Source organism: Mastacembelus armatus, chromosome 16, assembly GCF_900324485.2.
Source record: "Mastacembelus armatus chromosome 16, fMasArm1.2, whole genome shotgun sequence".
Classification (NCBI taxonomy): domain Eukaryota; kingdom Metazoa; phylum Chordata; class Actinopteri; order Synbranchiformes; family Mastacembelidae; genus Mastacembelus; species Mastacembelus armatus.
Window position 1 is genome coordinate 4352652 of NC_046648.1, and position 21082 is coordinate 4373733.

The window sequence follows — 21082 nt, forward strand, 5'->3', positions numbered from 1 at the left end:
TTATGCAGCTTTGTTAGTCTTGACTGGCTGACTTACGATTGATGGACACTGTAACACTGACTGTCAGCAGGGGTTTTTGTTGACTTTATTTTGGTCTACTGTGTATCTGATCAATCAATTTGAACAAAGACCTGTATGATGCTGAATATGAGCAACATGATGTGTGTTTTGCATGTGAATTTATGAGGCTGCATATTGTTTACTCCTTGAGTGGATGTTTACACACTGGAGGGACATGGTGTGATCTGGACATATACACATATAACTCAAGACTGGTGACCTTTTGCACATCAGACTCCTGTGGTGTGTTCCTATCACAAACATATTCCAAGTCTGAAATATCACAAGCAATAGAAGAAATGACCTGAATGCTGGGTTATCCCTGGTGTCAGTTCAGCCTGAGGCAGAGAATTACTCAGTTCACACCGATTCTTTTGGTGCATGTCACCTAAATGTCTTATTAATCCCCATGTTTTAATGTACTTACCAGCCTTACCTGCAATAACACATACCTTAGGGTATGATGTTAGAAAGTCTTATGCAATAGTTTTACAATACTCAGAAGGATAAAGTCACAGCTGCGTCTGGAGATAGCTAGTGCAGTGCGATTTGACCCTGAGTTGTGCAATATACATACCTCACAGCTACCAGTGTTTTTATTTTTGTGCTTGTCAGAGCAGGGCTTTTAATTACAAGTGTTGTCTTTAACTTTAGGTTTGCAGTGTACCGTAAAGGTATTCTTGCCATGCAACCACATTGTGATTATTTTTGGTCCTGAACGCTACGTTTGGCAATTAATCACTAACTTTGACATATAAATAAATTATCTTGTGCTCCCTGCTAGAGTCAGTAAATACATATAGCAAGTCACCCTGTTTATAAAAACCTACACAGTACAGACATTGTTCTGGCAGTGTCACATGGGTTTATAGAAAAACCAGAGTAAACCTGGAGACAGACCAAAAGATAAACCCTAAATGTTGCCCATGTCATGTGAGCTGTCTTTGCATTAATGGTGCGGATTACTTTAATGCATATATTACTAGCCTGTCTGCCAACGTATGGAAAACAGATTTATGACAGGAAGGAATTTAAATGTTTATATATCATGTTTATATATATACCTCACCTCATACATATGAGGTGATGCCATAGCTGCGTTTCATGGAGAAGAGAAATCACTTGTAACTATTTCTCTTTCATGACTTATTAATAAAAATGCTGGTAACTAAAAATCTTCAGTGTTCATCCACGCTGTGACCTCCTGTGTGTGTTTTATAACAGCACACACTGAGCTCAAAATTCATCTCTTCAGAAAAAAGAAAAGCGGAATCCTCTGGACACGCCCTTATTCCCATGAGACGTGAACGCCGCATTAATCACCCCCCACCCCCCTCGGTCTCGTGGGCGTGGTTTTGTGGAAAGGGGGTGGGGTTGTTTGCATGCGCGCGCGCGTGTGAGAGAGTGTGTCCTCCTCGGCCGCATGAGATGATCCGCCTGCAGTCTTTGCAGCCACTGTTTTCGCCTCCAGCGCCACCTCCTCCTGTCCTCAGTGTCTCAGTCCAGTCCGGGAATGACCCAACGCTGCCGACTGTCCCCTCGCCTCCACACTGCCACTCTCCGCTCTGGTCTCTGGGGGTCGTAGCCGCCTCGACTGATCCCATCTGGCTGTAAGGTGAGTGCGCGTTACCGAGAGAAGAAGCAGTTCTCCTGCTCCTTTCTTTTGGAGGGAGAGGGGGTTAAAGAGTCCACGGAGAGTGGGCAGTGAGCGCGTGTAATAAAAGTTTAATGCGCTGTTGTGTTTTCGTGTCGGAACACATGTGCGCACCGAGCACAGCCACCGACTCGGACCTGGCTCCAAGTCTTTCTTTCCAGCAGCGCAGCGGCAGGTCACTGAACTTTGCAACCAACTTCACTCACCGCACTGGGCTGTTGCGTTCAGCTGTACTGACTTAAGTGTGTTGCTACTCGTGAAAAGCTTCCGCCGGAGCCACCTCAGCCTGTTCCGGGGTTAGTACGTGTGGCGATAAGCTGCACAACACTCACCGTGGCTCACGTCTCTGTTAGGGGACACTATTTTGATCCCAACAGCCTGGTGCCTTGTTTACTGTTGCGTAACAACAGCCTCCAGTGGGCCATAGTTTACGTCCTATCCAACGGGACTCAGCTCCCCTTATTGCGCCCCCCCCCCCCCCACCCCACCAGCCACCCACCCCCCAGCTCAGTTGTGTGAGAGTTTCACCAGTCTCGCCTTTTATCGTCTTATCCTTTTGGCAGCATTTGTTTTGGGGGTTGGGGAGGGGTCGAAAGAAAGGCGTTTTCCCAGAGGTAGCTACTCATGGAGCACTGGTTCCCAAAGTGGGCTGCTTGGATGGTGTCCAGGGGTTCCCCAGCAAATCCAGGAGTTGTTGGATTTGCTTTAAAGCAGCCCCGACTTGACACAATAAGTGGAAGAAGTTTTTTTAATCACTGAGCTGACTGTAAAAAGTGTTATCAGTGCACTTGTTAAGCTGCTCTGGAGTGTGGAATCGATACCACACTCCCAGAGAGAGTGTGTTGGAAAGTCTTAGCTAACTGGGCTTGATGATGTGGGCTGCTTGATGTGAAAATCTTTAGGAACTCCTAAAGATGCTCATTCATCATCAAGCCTTCACTAAATCCAGCTACTACCTAAATCGCTGCAGTAAATTAATACTCCTCTGTTGCATACTTCTATATATAATATTCAGTTATGGAATACTTTGAGCGACTATCCTGAGTGATGGTAACTAACAGAGAAAGGGTGAGTGAGAGAGAGGCTGATCGTTATCTAATCTAACTTTATGTGCAAACGTCTTGACAAAGCAACCTTTCAGAGACAGTCTAATCTGCCCTGTCATTTGGGCATTCCTCCAAATCAATCTCTTTATTGGCTGCATGTAGTCACCGCAGCAGAACGCTGCATCGCCGCCCAGATTTATGATTCTGGGAGTCGTCCACATCGGCCTGTGTGTTTTGAACGTAGTACAGGGCTCTCAGTGGGAATGTGGGATTAGAGAGGAAGGGAGGAGGCACTTAGGGACTGATGTACAGGGTGAGACTGTGCAGGTAATGCACCACAAATCGGGCCTGCCAATGCACACTTTCAGGAGGTCTTGTTACTGGCATTAACCGTCTCTCTTCAGGGTTCATAAATTTAGGATACAACTAAATTTGGATTTTCCAGTTACTAAATAAAGCCAAGAGAGAAGTATGAGAAAGTACTGGTTCTTTTGTGTACACTCTTAGCATCCTGAATTTGTGGTTCATCCCCCCATGCTATATTGCCAGCTATTAGATGAATTAAATCCTGGTTTGCTTACGTTTATCAGTGAGTGTTCAATACAACCCCAATGTACATTTGAGAATTAAGGCAAGCAAAGTGCAGTCATCGACCTTTTCTGGACTTATTGAATGTGTAAATACCGTACACTTCCACAGTTGTCTGCATGTTAACTTCTATGTGTGGTTGAATGTGAAGTAGTCCCTGCCACATACAGTCTGATACATATTATAGTTGTGTCTTTTGGAGCGTGTCATTTTTTGACACACTCTCATTCATAACCAAAGAGGATTTCTCTTCCTTGCCCCTGCCCTTTATTTCCTGCTTTCTCTCATTTAATTATGTTGTGGTTGCATCCCTGTGCACATGGCAACTGCTCGAGCTGCGGTTTCTTTCACCCCTCAGCACCAGCCCTGCTATTTCAAGTCCATGCTCAGTAAGCACAGGCATGACAGGGCATGAACTCTGCAAGACTACAGGCTGCCAAAAGGCTGCTGACTGCTCATATTGCACATAATTATACTTAAAATAAGCCATACTCAACTCATTTAGGAATTCCCAATTGTGTGTTTTGTCTTTTGAAAAAGTCTTAAGAATTCAAAATTGATTTGGTCCTGCATTAGTATTTGATTCAAATACATTGTGCTGTTGCATAACAACAGCTTGAGCCTCATTTTCAACTTGAGTCCTTTTCTTGGATTCTCCTTGCCCGTGCTTGTATGCACATAGTTTCAGCTGCCATGGAAGGTGAAAAGTGGCCGAGATATCCTGTTAGCTGGTGTTGATGGTACAAGAGCTTGTGGTCCTGCTCCAGGCAGCATTCCGTTGGGTCTTGCGTCAGCCAGCAGTGATTCAGCACTGGTTAGTCTGGGTTTATATGCTGTTAATACCTCCTCACTGATGTCATGACACCATTAACCCAACCCTGCTGGGGAGCAAAGCACAGTTCATGTCAGTCAACTGACTCTGCCTGGATTAATAAAGCAGAGCAACTTTACCCTCTGCAGCAAATTGCTCAGCTGGACTGGCAGCAGTTAAAAACTATCCCAACAGTGTGAAGCAATGCTGCTTGTTTTCTGGCTAAAGGTTAAGTTTGAACTTAACTGCATGATCAGGGATCATTTTCTTTTATAGACACACTCTCTTCTATTGTTCTACACTGAAGTTCCCTTCCAACATACTTGGCCTTAGAGTGTTCCACAAACTTTTGCATTTGTGCCCATTTTTTTGTTGACATTACAACCCAAGTAATGCTTTGTGTGCTCGGCATCTCGACTTTAACTGCTGACTAATCATGCGTTTGCTTGGTGAGAAGTCATGTCTAAGAACCTAGCTCCTTGCCAGAGGAAAAACTTTGTGGTATTATTCTTGCCCCTCCTCCTCCATGCTGTATATATGGGTCTGTACAAACCCGATTCTCATCACTTTCCACTTGTGACCTAAGGTGATGCAATGCTTGCTTGTCTAACCACCACAGTGTACGGTGGATTGAGTTTCTCACCGTCTGGTGTTGGTCCAAACGTGGCTGTAACCCAAGCCTGCGTGAGGGGCAAGAATGTTGCCTTTATTCTGTAGGTAACTAAACACCTGAGGGACCACAGGCCCTGGGGGCACAGTGATGTATCACACAAATACACAAATGTTCCTGTTTCTCTCGTGTTCATTTATTTATTTTTTTTGTGTCCGTGTAACTTTCTCTTTGTTGATTTGTTTACCCCACTGTCTGCTTCCTTCTTTTTTTTTCTAGCCTCTCTTCTAGTTCCACTGTCTTTTATCTCTCCCTGTCTCTCTTCATTGAGCTATGTCTCATCCTACCAGCTGAAATCTGCAATGTAAAATCAAAACCTACCATGGTTAGTTGGCTTTTGTTGATGTACCATGCGATTGCAAACAAGAAGGGGCTTTTTTTTTCTAGAAGTATTTAGCGGTGCAAAAACTCTTCTGTCTAAACTGCACTTTGATTGTCTCTCATGCTCTAAATATAGCACATATGGTCATGTGTGCCTGTATTTTATTGTACATAATTACATTTTCTGCCCTCTGGTTTTCTAGTATTATTCCCAGACTTAGAAGTGATTAGGGCTTAAAGTGGTGTTCTTTGGTGCTTAGGAATAGGACTTATGCTAAGTCCTTGTTAATATGATTTTTTTTCAGTCAGCCAAGTTTTTTAGCATTCCTAAGAATAAATAAAATAAATCCTGTTCCACTTTCCTCTTAAGTAGTCACATAGAACGCCTGTCGTTTTCCAATATTAGTTAAATATTTGACTTAAAAAGTCTGTTTTATCTAAGTTTGATGTTTCCCTTTTTTGATGATGATGATAGTAAGGTTGAGTTTTTAAATAAAAGTGAATAACTCTGTGTATTTTTTACCACAATCATTTGTTAAAAAGGTTCTGTGCTTCTAACAGGTGTGGTAAAAATGGTGTCAAGAGAAGGCAAATCCATTTACTGTATTCCCTCTGGGGCCACCATTGAAGCCAACTTGTGCTCAAGTACCATTGCTCCCAAACCCCATCCATTCATCTGTGTCATTGCATAAGACCAGTTCTCTCAAGCAGCCTGATGAAATCCTCATCCAATTAGGCACTGTCCACATTTCCAAAAGGTCTTTCTATCATAGATTGGTGCTATTCAGCCTCCCCCTGCATGACATCAGGCCCTCTCTTATAGCTCACTTTACGCTGCTGCTCTCAGATAATGAAAGCTGCCAATTAATGACTAATCAACATGTGCAACAAGCACATCCAGTGAGGAGAGACTACCATCTGATCTGCTGATTAAAACAGAAAACAGAGATGCACTGTTCAACTCTCCCCATTTTTCAGTGTTGCATTGCTGCAGAAAAAAAAACAGCCAGACCACACACACCTAACGTACACACACATTCTGCGACAATCTTACGTGAGAAGCTTGAAAGTTGGAAATTGGAATCAATTGCAATTTTCATTTGGGAGTTTCCTAGAATACCAAAGGATTTGACCAGTAGTCCGTTTTTAGGGTAATACCACTGTCTGCAGTCAATTCTAATGGTTTAACCACTTTCAAACTCTATTCAGTGATAAGGTGTTGTTTGAAGGACTAATTCTCTTCAGCTTTCTTTCCATATTACTCCCCAACTCACATATGGCAGATTGGTAAGCCCTATCATAGGAAGTTTTGATAACTTACACTGTCAATAGTCTCACTTAATGCGACTGACTAGTTTAAACATATACAGCAGTATAATTGACCTCCCCATTCTAGGGGTTGAGTTACGGTCAGTACATTCACTTCACTGGTTCCCCAGACATTGAGTTGGATCTGTGCCATTTCTTGAATTAAGACGCTGTTTATGTTCTGCACTACAGAATGAGGGGAGGGGTCGGATAGAGGGGGCCGGGACTGTGTGAGGTTTTGTGTGAGGTTCATCCACTACAACGTGGATGAACACTGGGAATCAGGAGATAGGGAGGATTAGGTGAATTTGGTGAATGTGGCGCTTGAGGGAGGCAAGTATGACTCCTGTGTCTTCTCTTCGATTTAGAAGGATAGGTGACAGGGGCCTGTAACATTTCGTGCACCTTTTTCATCTAGAAATCTTTTCATAATATAATGTATTGTTGATGTGTACTGAGACACAACACACAAGGCAGTGTACAGATGAGTTTTGCCTTGTTTATGCACCATGGCACAATGATTAAGGATATCTAGGAATCCTTTAAAAACTCACTTTTATTTTGATTTATGTTTTTGTTGTAAAAATGCCATTAATTTATTTTTGTCCACATGGGGCCGGCAGAAAAGAGTTGTAAACACTTTATAAAGATAATGTGATGACCTTGTAAAGCAAATGAGCTCATTTACACATTCAGCTCCCTTATATTTCTGGCCACATGGTAAATATAAGTGGAATATTCACTCATCTTTTGACTCTGTTTTGGTCTTTACCCGTAGTGAACATTGGGTTTATCAGATCTTAATCACTGAAGAGTTTTTTCTGTGGACAGAAATACAATGGTGAGAGTGAATCAAGACAGTGAAGTTAAGGCCAAACCAGAACACTTGTGCTTCAAAGAGCTGAGGGTAGCTGCGGTATCAGGAGATAATTCACCGAATGTTTGTCATTACAGGATCCCCATTCATATCACACAAAGTCATCTGAGACATTATTATAAAAATGCTGATTAAAACAGCTCAAATGAATAAGAGAGCTGATTGCAGAAGGGAAGCCTTGACGTGTTCTGTTCTGTCACCCTCCATCCTGTATCATCTTTTCATGACTCATTTAACCTGAGATTGGTCTTTCGAGATTATAGGACATGCTGCTCTGAACTGTCTTTGGATGTGTGACTAACAATGTGTCTAGTTTGTAGCTGGAGTTATAGAGGTCACCTAAAGCTAGCTGAATACCCATCTGCTTAATTAAGATACATTTTCCTTAACCGCATATTAATCAACTTAATGTTCCCCTTTCCAAGTAATGCATTGCCTTTCTCTCATAGCCAGTTTAGTTCATCAACCCAGAAATTAGCATTCAATTCTTAATGGTTATGCATATGCTTGTTATTTCATTCATTCATTTTTCTTGATTGCTGCAAAGATTCCTTAATGGGCTATTTTTGTCATGTCCATGGCATTGGACTGTCTGACAAAAGAAGGTACAACCATTTGCCAAGTCTGGTTATAGAAATCAGCTTTTTTTCTTAATGCGAAGAAAAACTTTTAAAGGAATTATTATGAACCTTAGATACGAAGTTTAGATTAGCTCTAAATTATAATGCAGGCGTATACACAAATATTAGAACATTGCTCTGTCTAGGTGTACCAGTGGATCTCTTAAGGCCCTTTACTTTTCCATTTGAAGAGAAGTGATGTCAGTCTTATTCCAGCTCTACTGTCTGTCTCAGTGATACCCAAGGCAGCAGAGGGATTCTACGGGAACCAGCACAAATGCTGTAAATGTGCAATGTATTATTCTCATGTAGTCAGCATCTTTATCACAGGATAGCATTTCATGTACAAAAATATGAGAAGCTGTTTATTGCTAGACGTAACCTTGCACGTAAATGCACTGTCATTCAGTATATCACATGGAACCTTCCAGTAAATTTTTTGCATCAGATATATTATAAGATGTTCTAGGCTGCTATGCATTTTTATCCATCCATTAATTCTCTATACTGCTAAGTCACAGGTGGCTGGAGCCAATTCCAGCTGACATTGGGCTCGAGGTAGGGTATGTATATTTATATGTATAATATATCTCGTAGCCTATACAATGCATGAACTGACAATATATTTCTTTAAATTTCTTTCAATAACATCAGAAATCACCACCCAAATTCAAACAGTAACAATATCATTGTTAAAGGTTATTGAGGTCATTGTGAAGACCTCGGCCTCAGGGTGTCACAGATAAAACACTTTGTTTCTTGACACCACCTGATCCCTGGAGGTATAAAACAGTCAACTTTTGACCCCGTATTACCTAAGTAGGAAGCTTGTGTGTATGTGTGTGTTTTATGTGTACACGGTCATACACACATATTCTGCCATTTGCTCCTCACATTCTCTCATCACTATCCACCCTATCTCTGTCTCACCAAAAACATGCTGTTTCATGAGGTTGGGGTACGCTATGTCGCACTTGTTTTTTCACCCAGTACCCTATATGGAAAGAATGTGCTCTCTGCATTCCAAAGATGACTGAACAGAGCTGAACAACCCTTTGTTACACAGTTTCCAGTCCAGCTGAAGTCATGCTGACTGAGATGAACACATTTTACTGTTACATGCATAAATTTGACACAGATGCTGTTGAACAATGTTTGGTTTTGGTTTTGCAAGTTCATTATGTGAGAAGTTTCCTGGAAGGCTATTTGCTGGGCTATTTTCTTATAGATTTTTCTGTTTTTCTCAAAAGTCCCAGATGTGAAAACACGTGGAACCTGTGACACCAGTGTCCTTATCAGTAACTGTACATTTGTCTTACTGTGCATGCACTAGGACAGTAACCTGGTGTGCTGTACATTTGAGGTCAATTGTGGTGACATTTAAACAGTAATGTTGCATTTTTGTGTTCCAACACATTACACACACACAGGATTCCAGTATTTCTATTGTTCTAAAGAAATGCCCTGTTAGTTCAGTAATAACTTTGAGCTTTCACATAAACCTTCAATATATGAGCCATAGGTAATGTTTTGATTACATTCGGTAACACTGAATGTTAAATGATGTTTTGGAGTCAAGGAACTTCTTTCCTGCTATTTAAATAAACATGCTTGGAGGAAATGTGACAGAGCTCTTCCAGTATCTGATTAAAAGTTGGTTGACTTGCCTGACTTGTACACTACACATGTTTACACTAGAGTAGGTTTCTGGATACCCCACTATAAAAAACATTCACTATTTAGAATGTTTTCCAAATTAGTGAAGGATGTGAATATATATAGAGCAGTGAATGCCTCACAGAAACGTACAGAGACTGGCAGGCGGGTAGACTTTGACTAGACAGTTAGATACACAGTAAACAGGTAGAGAGACAGGAAGACTGATTGACAAAAAGCCAAGAAGGAAGGCAGACAGAAAAGCAGAAATGCTAACTGCACAAACAGGCATTTTGACAGTTAAAAAAGACAAACCAGATCAACAGACAGGCAGGTTAAAAAAAAAAAAAAAAAAAAAATCAAACCTACTCCTTAGTTTTGAGAACGATTGGCAGGGCAGCTCATTTCAGGTTAGGCTAGAGTATGTCAGGTTACAAGTTTAATGTACTGCTCAACAAAAGTAAGGGAACATTGAAATTGCACATCAGATCTTAATATTATTCAAGTTGAACATCTTTACTAATTTACACTGTAAAAACTATGTTATGGCCCCCAAGTGCCAGTATGCACCCCCCCAAACATTTTCGCCTGATGGGATCCCCTCCCACATCTGTTCCTGGATAATCTGTGTAGGGTGTGAGCCAGTCAACAGCATTAATGCCTGTTCTTGTCATTCAAGAACTACACTCTGGCCACATGAGGTTGGGTAAAGTCCTGCACCAGGAGGAACCCAGGGCCCACTGCACCAGCGTAAGGTCTGACAGGCACACTGAGGATTTCATCCTGGTACCCCACAGCAGTCAGGAGGTCTGTGCAGCACTTTTTTTTTTTTTTTTTGATTTTTTTTTTTGTTTTTTGTGAAGTGCCTTGACATGATTGTATTGTGATTTGGTGCTCCCCACCCCATCAGTGACCCACCACCAAACCTGTCATGCTCACGGATGTTACACGCAGCATAATGTTCACCACTTCTTTAACCCTTGTCACATGTGCACAGTATGAACCTGTGCTCATATGTGAAGAGAATGGGCCTCCAATGGCCGGACCTGCCCTTTCTTGTGTTGTCTGGCAAATGCTAATCAAGCTGCACTGTACTGGGCTGTGAGCATGAGGTCGTACTAGAGGAGGTCTGGCCCTCATGCCACCCTCACTGAAATGTCTCTAACTGGTCAGAAGCTCTCGCATCACTCCTTTTGTTCCTCCTTGCACAAAGGATCTGATACTGGTTCTCTGTGTCTCCATTGGACCTGTTGTCACTTTCATTTGCACCAAAGCAAGTGAAACAGATTCACAATCACTTGTGATTCCTAAATGGACATATTGATATCCCTAAATTTGAAGTGACTTGGTGTTATACTGTGATAATTAAATTTTCTCTTAATTTCTTTAAAGCTGTTTATTTCCTTTTTCATTTTATTTTTATTGCACTCCTCAGAAAGGTTTAACCCATTATTTTATATATAGTATATTTATCCTCATGGTGTTGGTTGTAAACAATCCTGCAGCCTCTAAAGTCTTCTTAACGATCACCTTTGGTCTTTTCATTTGGCTGGTCACCGATTCACCACCATGTGAATGAGGCGAAACTGTTCAGGGAAATGTTTCTACTGTTTCAATTAGGCTTTACTTTAAATAGCTCAGGTTTCTGTTGATCCCAGGCCTCGCCCTTGGCTCCTCTGCAAGACTTATCACCTTGGGATGTTAAAGCGGGACCCCTGAGATATAAGTGCATATCAGCACATTAGCCAATGGCCAAACTAGCATGTAGTCAACAAAATTTGCCAGATGCACATTATACCATTTGGTCATACAGCTGGAAGATCTTTGTTGTTCTATTTCAATACTCAGACAACTGACACTGAGCTTTGACAATGGCCTTTTCACAAACACCTTGCTTATTGATTTTCTTTCAGATTTACTTTCTCAACTATGACAGATTTATAGGTACAGCCTTCTAAAACAAAACACTAAATATGTCAGATGAATGTCGGTAAGCCCTTAGAGTAGACCTTCAGCAGTGTGTTGTATATTTTTTGTGAAGCCCCACTAGGCTGGTGCTGGTACTGGAAAGGATTATTCACGATGGGCATTACTAAGCACCCTGCTTTTGAAGTCAACCAGCTAACATTCTCCCTCATCCAGGTCTGAGCAAAAATCACTTAAATTAATCTGGGTGCAATCACTTCACCACTGGGTACGGCCGTAGCACCCCAAAGTCGCCCTTTTTAGTGAGGTGACGGCGGCTGGGTAATTGCACTGTCAAGGTCAGAGATGGTTAGGTTTCAGTGTACTGTTCAAGTGGAAGGAATTGAATCAAAGGGTCCTCAGAGGGCCTAATCTCTGTGCTGGAATGGCTTTGATTGTATGAAGAAGCAATTAGGCATAGGTTTATGTGTGTTTGGTCAATATATCAGCCACTGAAGTGTTCATATGCGCACTTTGAACCTCTGTAAGATATTTTAATACTACATGGAACGGCTGAGCTACACTATTGCACAATCTCCTGACTCCTAAAATATACTAAACATGAACATGCAGTTCAGATAGTCAGCAAGTCTGTGGTGCCTAATGAGGGGCTGCTTTGAGAGTCTAGGCTGATGTTAATTTGTTTTGTTTTGTTGTAAACTGTGTGTCTGTAAATAATGTGTAAATGACGAGCTGTCCTTGCATGCCAGCCAGTAAGGCCACACACATGGATCGACAAAGTATCACACACACAAACACACACACACACACACACACATACTCATTACAAGCAAGTCCTTTGAGCGGTCCTAGTGATCATGGTGCCAAGTTCTTTGTTTAGAATGCATTCATGTTTTGGTTATTATTTGCAGGTCCAATTTTGGAGGTATAAAAAAAAAAAAAAAACTTCCGGGAGTGTTTTGAGCGACCGTTTTGTTGCATCTCATCAGCTGACACAGTTTTCACGATAACCCAGGACTCATTAATGATGGAAAACTGCAACACGACACTTTAATCGCAAGCCCACTTTACAGGTTTACAGTGTGATCATTGACTCTACTGAGGACAATGTGGTCCTACCATTGTATACTGACAACACAACACCATAAACACAACTAGAGCTTCTTAAATACCTTAAAAACCCTTCAAAATAGAGCCTTTGCAAATCCATACACAGCCACACATGCACGGGATATGTAAACAGCCACATACAAACACATATGCCCACATACAGTACACGCTTGAATCCAGACGCACAGGCAGATACGCACACACATATACACGCTGGGTAGCAGGGGAGCCTGCTCCCAACCAATCCAAACATGAGATAATATTAGCTGTCTATAAAATGGCGAGTCATATTTTTAAAATACCAACAGGTGGGTCATGAACTGCTGCATAAAAGACCATCATAGTTGTGAGGCTGTGCTGCTTGGCTCCAAATATACCCTAGGGGTCTAACTTAAGACCTGGAGAGGTGCCTGAAGGGTATTTTTGGGTCTGTGTTTACAGGTGTTTATTCAGTGGCAGCACGGCCTAGAGGTTAATAGGATACCCACTTTAAGAAGTTTAAATAGACTAAAGTCCCTGTTGTTGAATTTGTGGTTATTTTGACCCAAGGATGGCCAGGTGGAAGGCTCCATAAAGCAACAGAACACCTTTAAAGTTATAACTTTTAAAGACCACACCACAGCAGATTGTTCAGTAATTTAATTACTGAAGTTGAAGAATGGCAAACTGCAAGTGCAGTATGAGTCAGATCTGTAAAAGCCACAAACCTAAGATAGAAAGTTTTGTAAAGAGGGACCCATTTAATTTTTAGTCTTTAGGCTTCATACTAGAGATGTGGATAATGGCAATAAAAAGTTAAATCAGCTCTTTTATCATTGAAATGAAAACCATTTTACCCTCAGAAATAAAAATAATACCACACCACATTATTATAGGGCTCTGCTCAACTTTGCAATATGGTTCTCCATTCCCACACACACATATGCCAGGGACTGGAAATTAATTATGAAAACAGGGTAATTTCATGCTTTCAGTCAAGTCCATCTTCTCCTCAGCCTCTTGAAGACAATCAGAGCCCCTTGAGGCTAATTCGTGATACTGCACTATATCAACCGTATTTGACTTTAAAGCTGGATTTCATTGTTGACGTCTAGTGACAAAGAAACTTATCTCTTTAATATTTTGGTCATAAACAAAGTATTTTGCATCAGTTCTGAATTGACATTTTGAGACAATATTTAGTACATCAGTGCTAAACTATCTTTTGAATAAGATTAAGTTATTTTGCATTGGTTTCACAATTTATAAGCCACCATTGTTCATGCCTGGTTGCTTGTTGTTGATTACTGTGGGTCTATGTGGGTTAAGAAGTGCTCTGTGCTATATCTGTCTTCTCAGAACTTAGACTTCATCTTACTTTCCTTCTGTCATCCTCCTCTCCTGACTTCATCCTGCCTCTCTTGGATGTTCTCACCCTCCCCCTTCTTCCTTTGGAGTTTTCCACTAACTTCCATTTGTCTGCCTTTCTTCCTCTGCAGGTTTTGCACTGTCCATCTTCTGTTGAAACTGATCAACCCAGACAAATTGTACAAAAGAGCTGAGAAACACAAACATGGCTGTGGCTGGATGTCCAGATTATTTTCTACATCATCCAAACTATCAGGTAAATAGCAATTTCCTGTTGTTTTTTTTTCATTGAGTTCACTTTTATTTTTGACCAGAAATCATGGTCATGGGATGTCTGTAACTTTGTTAAACAGGAAAACGAACTTTTGTGCCAGATGTGTGCCAGTGGATTATTGGATTCTCTCACCATTCCTAAACTATTGACTTTTTTCCACAGTGTATGGCTAACAGGCAAATGTTTCATAAATAAAATTTCTGGGAAGTTATTAGCTGAATGGGATTGTGAAATTTGACTTCCGTCCTTGCACAAACAAAGCACCTTATTATTTAAGTTTTATGGCAAAACTGATTGGAAACCATCCAAGAAGTACTAAAAGTACTGTACAGCTGCTTCCAAGAATTCTAAGAAGTAGTGTTAGTGTTTGTAAGTTGTCCCATAACAACCCTACATTTCTCAGCCTCTGTTGTTCAGCCCTTTAGATGATTAGTATACACTCAAGAGGGAAATAAAATAATACTTGATGAATATATACATTTCTCCACAAAAATAACTACACATATTTAAAAGAACAGCTTTTGATCAGGAGCCTGTCTGTTGTCTGCTCGTCATCTGGGTCATGGCTTTATTTATAACCTCAGGGCTGGAGGTCAGAGAGTCCAGCCTGGAGTCTTCCAGCTTAGAGAGACAGCTTTCATAAAAGCAAAGATCTACATTTGTTTATGTGAATGTGTATGTGCTTATGCACTTGTATTTGTCGTAGAGTTGGGACTCTGTGTATTGTTTTTTGGGTTTCTCTTATTGCTTCAGCTGCAAAGATGAATCCATATATGTTGTGAAAAGAGCATGACACAATTAATAACAGAATAACATTTTAAGGATCTAACCCACCAAATATAGAACTACAGTGAATAGGTGACACACAATATGACTAAAAGTGTCGGTACCCTTAGACTTCTTTGAAACAATGCATAGTTCTTCTTGAAATTATATAAAATCAGCCCAGAGTAAAGAGAAGGATAGTACTAACAGTGTGCAATCACGCCATATGTCACTTTCTGAATGAAAGAGAAATGCATTCTGGACAATGTCCATCAGACACATGGAACAAAATGAGAGCTTAATGTTCACAGAAGAAAAATTAGTTTTGAAAGAAAACACCATCCTCACTGTGAAGCATGGAGGAGGCTCAGTTATGTTGTGTGGTCGCTTTGCTGCATCAGATTCAGGGTGCCCTGAACCTGTGCAGGGCACAGTCAAATTTGACCAGGGCACTGTGGAACCAAACATACTGGTGAGAGCTCGTTCATGTCACAGGTCATGGGTCTTCCAGTGGGATAATAACCCTAAACATACATCTAAAAGCACCAAAAAGAAAAGAAAACACTGAGCCATTCTGAAATGGCCTGCTATGAGACCTGATCTTAATCCAATTGAACATCTAAGGCAAAAGCTGAAACTCACTGCTCGGAGAAGCAAAATGTTACTTTTGTTAGTTTCTGATTATTTCAGAGAAAATTTTATCTTTTCTTCTTTAAGTGGAAAGGCAGCACCACTTTTTGCTGTGTATGTGTATAATGTTTAAAAATAGTGCAGTGTAATTTTGCGTAGGTTAATCTTCTGTGCTTACCTTATTGAATTCACCATGAGATATATATATATAACTGTTGCCTCACAGCAAGAAGGTCGTGGGTTCGCATCCCGGCCTTTCTGTGTGGAGTTTGCATGTTCTCCCTGTGCTTGCGTGGGTTTACTCCGGGTACTCCGGTTTCCTCCCACAGTCCAAAAACATGCATGTCAGGTTGATTGGTGACTCTAAAATTGCCCGTAGGAGTGAGTGTGAGTGTGTGAGGTTGTCTGTCTTTGTGTGTCTATATGTGGCCCTGCGACAGACTGGTGACCTGTCTAGGGTGGACCCCTGCCTTCCACCCGAGAGAGAGCTGGGATAGGCTCCAGCGGATCCCCGTGACCCTGAACAGGAAAAGCGGGTATAGAAGATGGATGGATGGATGGATATATATATATATATATATATATATATATATATATATTTTTTTTTTTTTTTTTTTTTTTTTCTTCTCTGAAACACACCCTCATTCACAGTTGAACATATTGTCTTGTCGGTTAAACGTTTTTAATGGAAAGATGCAGTCTAGGAGGCTGCAGGCTTTGCAATCTGAATGAGAGAGAAATATTTTTAGCTTTTATATTGGATAGATAGATGCCGCTTAAACTACAGCATACAGATTGGAGTTTACACACAGAGCGGCCCACATGCACAGACACACTCGCTCGGCTGTTTGCAAAGCATTCAGCTATAACAGATGTACCTTGACTTGCTGAATGAGAAAACCCATTCACTGTGAAATTCCAGGGTTATGGAAGATTTTCCCTGATAAACTGCAGCAGTTCAGAACAGATTCAAGCCAAGATAGCAATTATACTAAATTTAAAAGATTATATTGCCACTGTAATCCTGTTTTTGTTCTTTAATTGACTGGGGAATAAATAGTATGTGCAAAGCCAGACAAATCTGATGAGGTAAAAAAGCATTGTTGGTAGTAGGATAACAGCTGATTAAGCATAATGAGATTGTGTGTTGCTTCCAATAACCTTCTAGTAATGCACCAAGACTGAATTGGATTTATTAGACTTTTTAAAATGTGAATTGAAGTTTGTCCAACTGAGGAACATTTCACAGAAAACATAGGTCATTGTGTATGTGGCTAAAGTGATAGTTATTAACCTTATAAACTTTGGCCAATAATATATTGAGAGTGAGCTAAAAATATCTAACATAATTGGTCAAGTTGCTCCTTGAATATTTTATTTTATGCTTTAAATGGAGCTTACTTGGTGTATCTGCAATAAATGGCTATATTTATTTTATTTATGATAGCCATTGGGATGCAGCCCTACAGAATATAACTTTTTTTTCCTTTAGCAAAATGTAGTTCATTGTTGTCATTAAATAGACCTACTTAATCCAGATACACTTGCTGTTCAGCAGGTTAAACCTTTCTTAATTCTGCTGACGTTCCATAGAGCTGTTCAAGTGTCATAATAAATTCTTTAACACATAACATGGGGATAATGGTATACCCCTCTCAGAGTATTAATATTTGCCAACTAAGAATATAAGAGCTAATCGCTTGTTCTACAAATATGCTGTGCTGTGATAACCTGCAGCTGAGTTTCTACAGTATAAACAAAGAGATAAACTACGCTCAAGAGCAGTGTGACCTTCTGATCTCATTCTGATTAATTACGTAAGAAGGAATTTACACTTCCTATCTAATTTTCATGTATGCTATAAGAGGACTATCCAGTATTGTTGTCAGCAATGATCTGCCAGAAGCAAATCTCAGGCCCTCAGCTAAGGTTTCTGTGTTCCTAAAGCTTTCTGAGAATATTCAGTCCTACACAGGTGAACCCAACCAAGATCGATCGAATCTCTTCTCAACTGTTCTCTCTTATCCAATGACACTCCCAATAGGTCAATTATTGATTCATATTCAATACCCAGTCTTAACATTTAACCTCAGTCTGTATAGGTTTGTCAGTCTTCTGAAACCTTTCCCTCTTGTTTGAGGCCCAACCTACAATCCTTTGTGTCTGTCCTGCTTTCAGTGCCTTAACTTCATCTCTGACCTTCCACTGACCCCTCTTAAAGAACTCAACCCTCATCCCAGTGACTCTTATTGGAAGATCCTTTCAACTTCATCAGTATGAAAGGGCCCTTATGTGCTTCTTGTCAAAACTTGTCCTTCCTCCAATCCTGTCTTGCCCCCCCCCCCCCCTTATAAGGACTTAAGCAAGAGGGGTATGTGTGTGTGCGTGCGTGCGCGTGTGTGTGCATGCGTGTGTGTGTGTGTGTGTGTGTGTGTGTGTGCGCCTGTACTTTTATGTCTCTTTGTAGAAGACAATACAATGTAAGAACAAAGATAAAAAAGAAAGAAAATCTCTGTGACTGCTAATCATACTGTGGTATGCCCACTGTGGTATAGAACTAAATATCCAGATTAACATTAATAGCCTCAAAAGCTGTTTTCTGTTGATAGCATTTACAAAAGAGATCAAGGTGTGTTTCACAGGTCTTTTAGTCCTTCTCTGTGTCTATTTGTGTGCCATGCAAAACAGCATTCAACACTGCCACAGTGCTGTTGGGGTGACTGGCTAGGGATCTGTCACAGTCTGGTAGCTGGACCCCCAGGCAGTGTGTGCTGATGATGGGGTCAGCTATGTCACAGGAACAGATGCTGTGATTCTTTGGATATTTCAGTTTTTTTTTGTTTTTTTTTTTAATTCAAAAGCAGGTTAGTTCCATTCAGAACTACAGCTCTTTTTTGGATCCAGCCAAGAAATCTAGAACACAAGGAAATATATAGACAGAACAATGCAACACAATGTTTGGATGTGTTTGGGGTAGTTGATATAGAAGTAGGGTTGAGGGGTGGCCGTGAACAGTTTCTGAATGCAGGCACCACTACAGACATTAAATGGAAATGCTAATTAGTTCTTTATCAATCAATATAGAAGTTGAAATCATAGATTATATTTTTCCAAAATATTCAGTCAAGCCCATGTTTTAAAGCATAAAAACATCAAAGGGGAATCCGACTTCAGGCTTTATTCTTACAGTGAGTTTCTCTGACCCACTCATTAAGTCTTGTTAGTGAAAGTACATCACATATTACATATTCCTATGGCACATAGGAAAATCTGAGCTATGCATTGAGGTCAGCTCATTTAAGAATGTCATTAAGCAGTAAGAAATTTACGAAAAAATCTATCTAAACCTTCCAGATTCAATCGGAGAGTGTTTATTTATAATGACTTTTATGTGTTTTATTATTCAGAATAGAAATTGTTTTAGTACAGCCCATCACATTTGATTTCTGCGAGTGTACATGAGATAAATTACATGATGAACTATCATTTAGACATTGTAACTCGTAAGGCAAAATCATTTGTAATAGAAAATCACACAGAATTATCTATCATGGTAAGAAGCCTGTGATCCAGCTCTGTCTGCACTTTCTGTCACTGCTCCAAACGATGCAGAACAGGCGACCACAGCAGCTTTTATTACAGCATCTGAGGAGGTCTGCTGTGTAAGAGAGACGCAGAGTCAGTAGCATGTTGTTCTAAACACAGTAGCCTGCCCCAGTACGTTCTGTTCCCACTCCTGCTGTTAGGCTCTGAACGGGACAGCAATCTGTGCGCACACACACACACACACACACACACACACACACACACACAAAGGATAACCCACAGCTGTCGCCTTCAGTAGTGCTAGAAACAAATCCAAATCAGATATGTTTTTAACCATTTACTTTTTACTGAAAAGTCTTGTTCTGTCTCGAATATGTACCAAAGGTCAGTGTAGAACATTGATTAAACAACCTTCTGTGCTCTGATACACACCTGAACATGTTCACACACTGTTTGTGTGACGCAGCAGTGTTTTTGCAGAAACGGTGTACAAAGAGTATAGGTTATCTAAACCTTTCTGAACACATTGTACGTTCCACACACTTTCAGCATTTCATCATATTTTGTTCAGTCTTTGGATGTGCTGAGCAGTTCTGTTTTGTTTTTTTTTTTTAGCAAGGTTATAGCTTTAGCTCCAACTACCTTCTGAAGGCTGGTGTTTCATGTAATGGAGACCTATGAGACTTAAATATTGCGGGCAGAGCCATTTTTCTTGTTATATTGATCATATTGGGATCATCCTGTGACGCTGGGGCAACAATCTTTTCATATAACAGTTCTCTCTTAAAAACACTGGTGTGCAATAGAACTAGACGTGCAATTTCTTGGATCTCTTCTATGATGTTAGATAAAAACATTTTTTTGTATGTCTACTTTTTTAAAATGAAAACAAAACAAAGTCATTTTTGACAATGTTGTGATGATTTACATTTAATGTGTTTGGCTCTTGTAACAAAATTCTCTCTTTATTTATTTCTTTTTTCTTCCTCCCTCAGCAGGACAATATAGACCGGTCCTCCAATCACAGACAAACTGACCTCATTGGTTCTCCAAGCCATCAAGGTTGGTTTTCAACATTTTTGTGTGTGTGTGTGTGTGTGTGTGTGTGTGTGTGTGTGTGTGTGTGTGTGTGTGTGTTTTCTAATGCTTGTGTATAAGAACTATCAAATATTTTTGATTTATATTAGTGGTGCATTACACAGAAGAGCCTATTCGGTTGCGCTCTCACATCAAGTTACATATGACTGTACTTAAGTACAGGGACCTGTTATGGGATACTTCATGCTACTGAGAATTACTGTATGACGACTTGGGGTAACATAAGCTTGCTATGGACTTATTTGACTACTTATTTTCCTAATGCAATAAGTCCAAAGGAATTACCAGAAAACCTGGTAGTAAATAATAAGGGTTTGTAAGTGTGTATGTGTGACCCTTGTCTCAGTACAGTGTGGGTAGCAGCTTGCTAGTCATTATCCTCCACAGGGTCGGGGCTGGGTCGACAGAGATAATATATATTTTAGTCTCTTTTGCTGTAAACATTTCAGCAGTTCAAAGGGTGATCTCCATGGACCCAGGGTGCCATTATAATTACGCCGTCTATCTAATTGCTCCATTCAGGGGTTCATCCATGACAATCGGAGCATGAGATTTATGTACAATATTGGCCCAGCATGGGAGGTAAGGGCGGGGAGTCTGCAAGCACTCAACAAGTGAATTAGAACGCTTGGTTCTGGCATGGGAAATAAATGGAGCAGAAATTATATTGTCATTTTTCAGGATGGAGGGAACTCAGAATGACTAGCGAGGCAGACGAACGTGGAAGATTTTAACTAACCAATATTTTTGCTTACATTGTCTGATTTTTAAAAAA

At 40.5% G+C, this 21082-nt stretch overlaps 1 protein-coding gene across 3 annotated transcripts in view; it reads left to right on the forward strand.

The window, feature by feature from the left end:
- The first annotated feature begins 1470 nt into the window (after window positions 1-1470).
- The window catches only part of LOC113122175 (growth factor receptor-bound protein 10-like), a 58591-nt gene continuing 38979 nt past the window's right edge, over window positions 1471-21082 (forward strand). For 2 of the 3 annotated variants that reach the window (XM_026293279.2, XM_026293281.2), the window contains exons 1-3: window positions 1471-1675; window positions 14126-14250; window positions 20205-20271. In XM_026293279.2, coding sequence (XP_026149064.1) covers window positions 14200-14250; window positions 20205-20271 — 118 coding nt within the window. In that variant the 5' untranslated portion in view covers window positions 1471-1675; window positions 14126-14199. The remainder of the gene's footprint in view (window positions 1676-14125; window positions 14251-20204; window positions 20272-21082) is intronic. The other variant, XM_026293280.2, reaches the window with a different exon arrangement.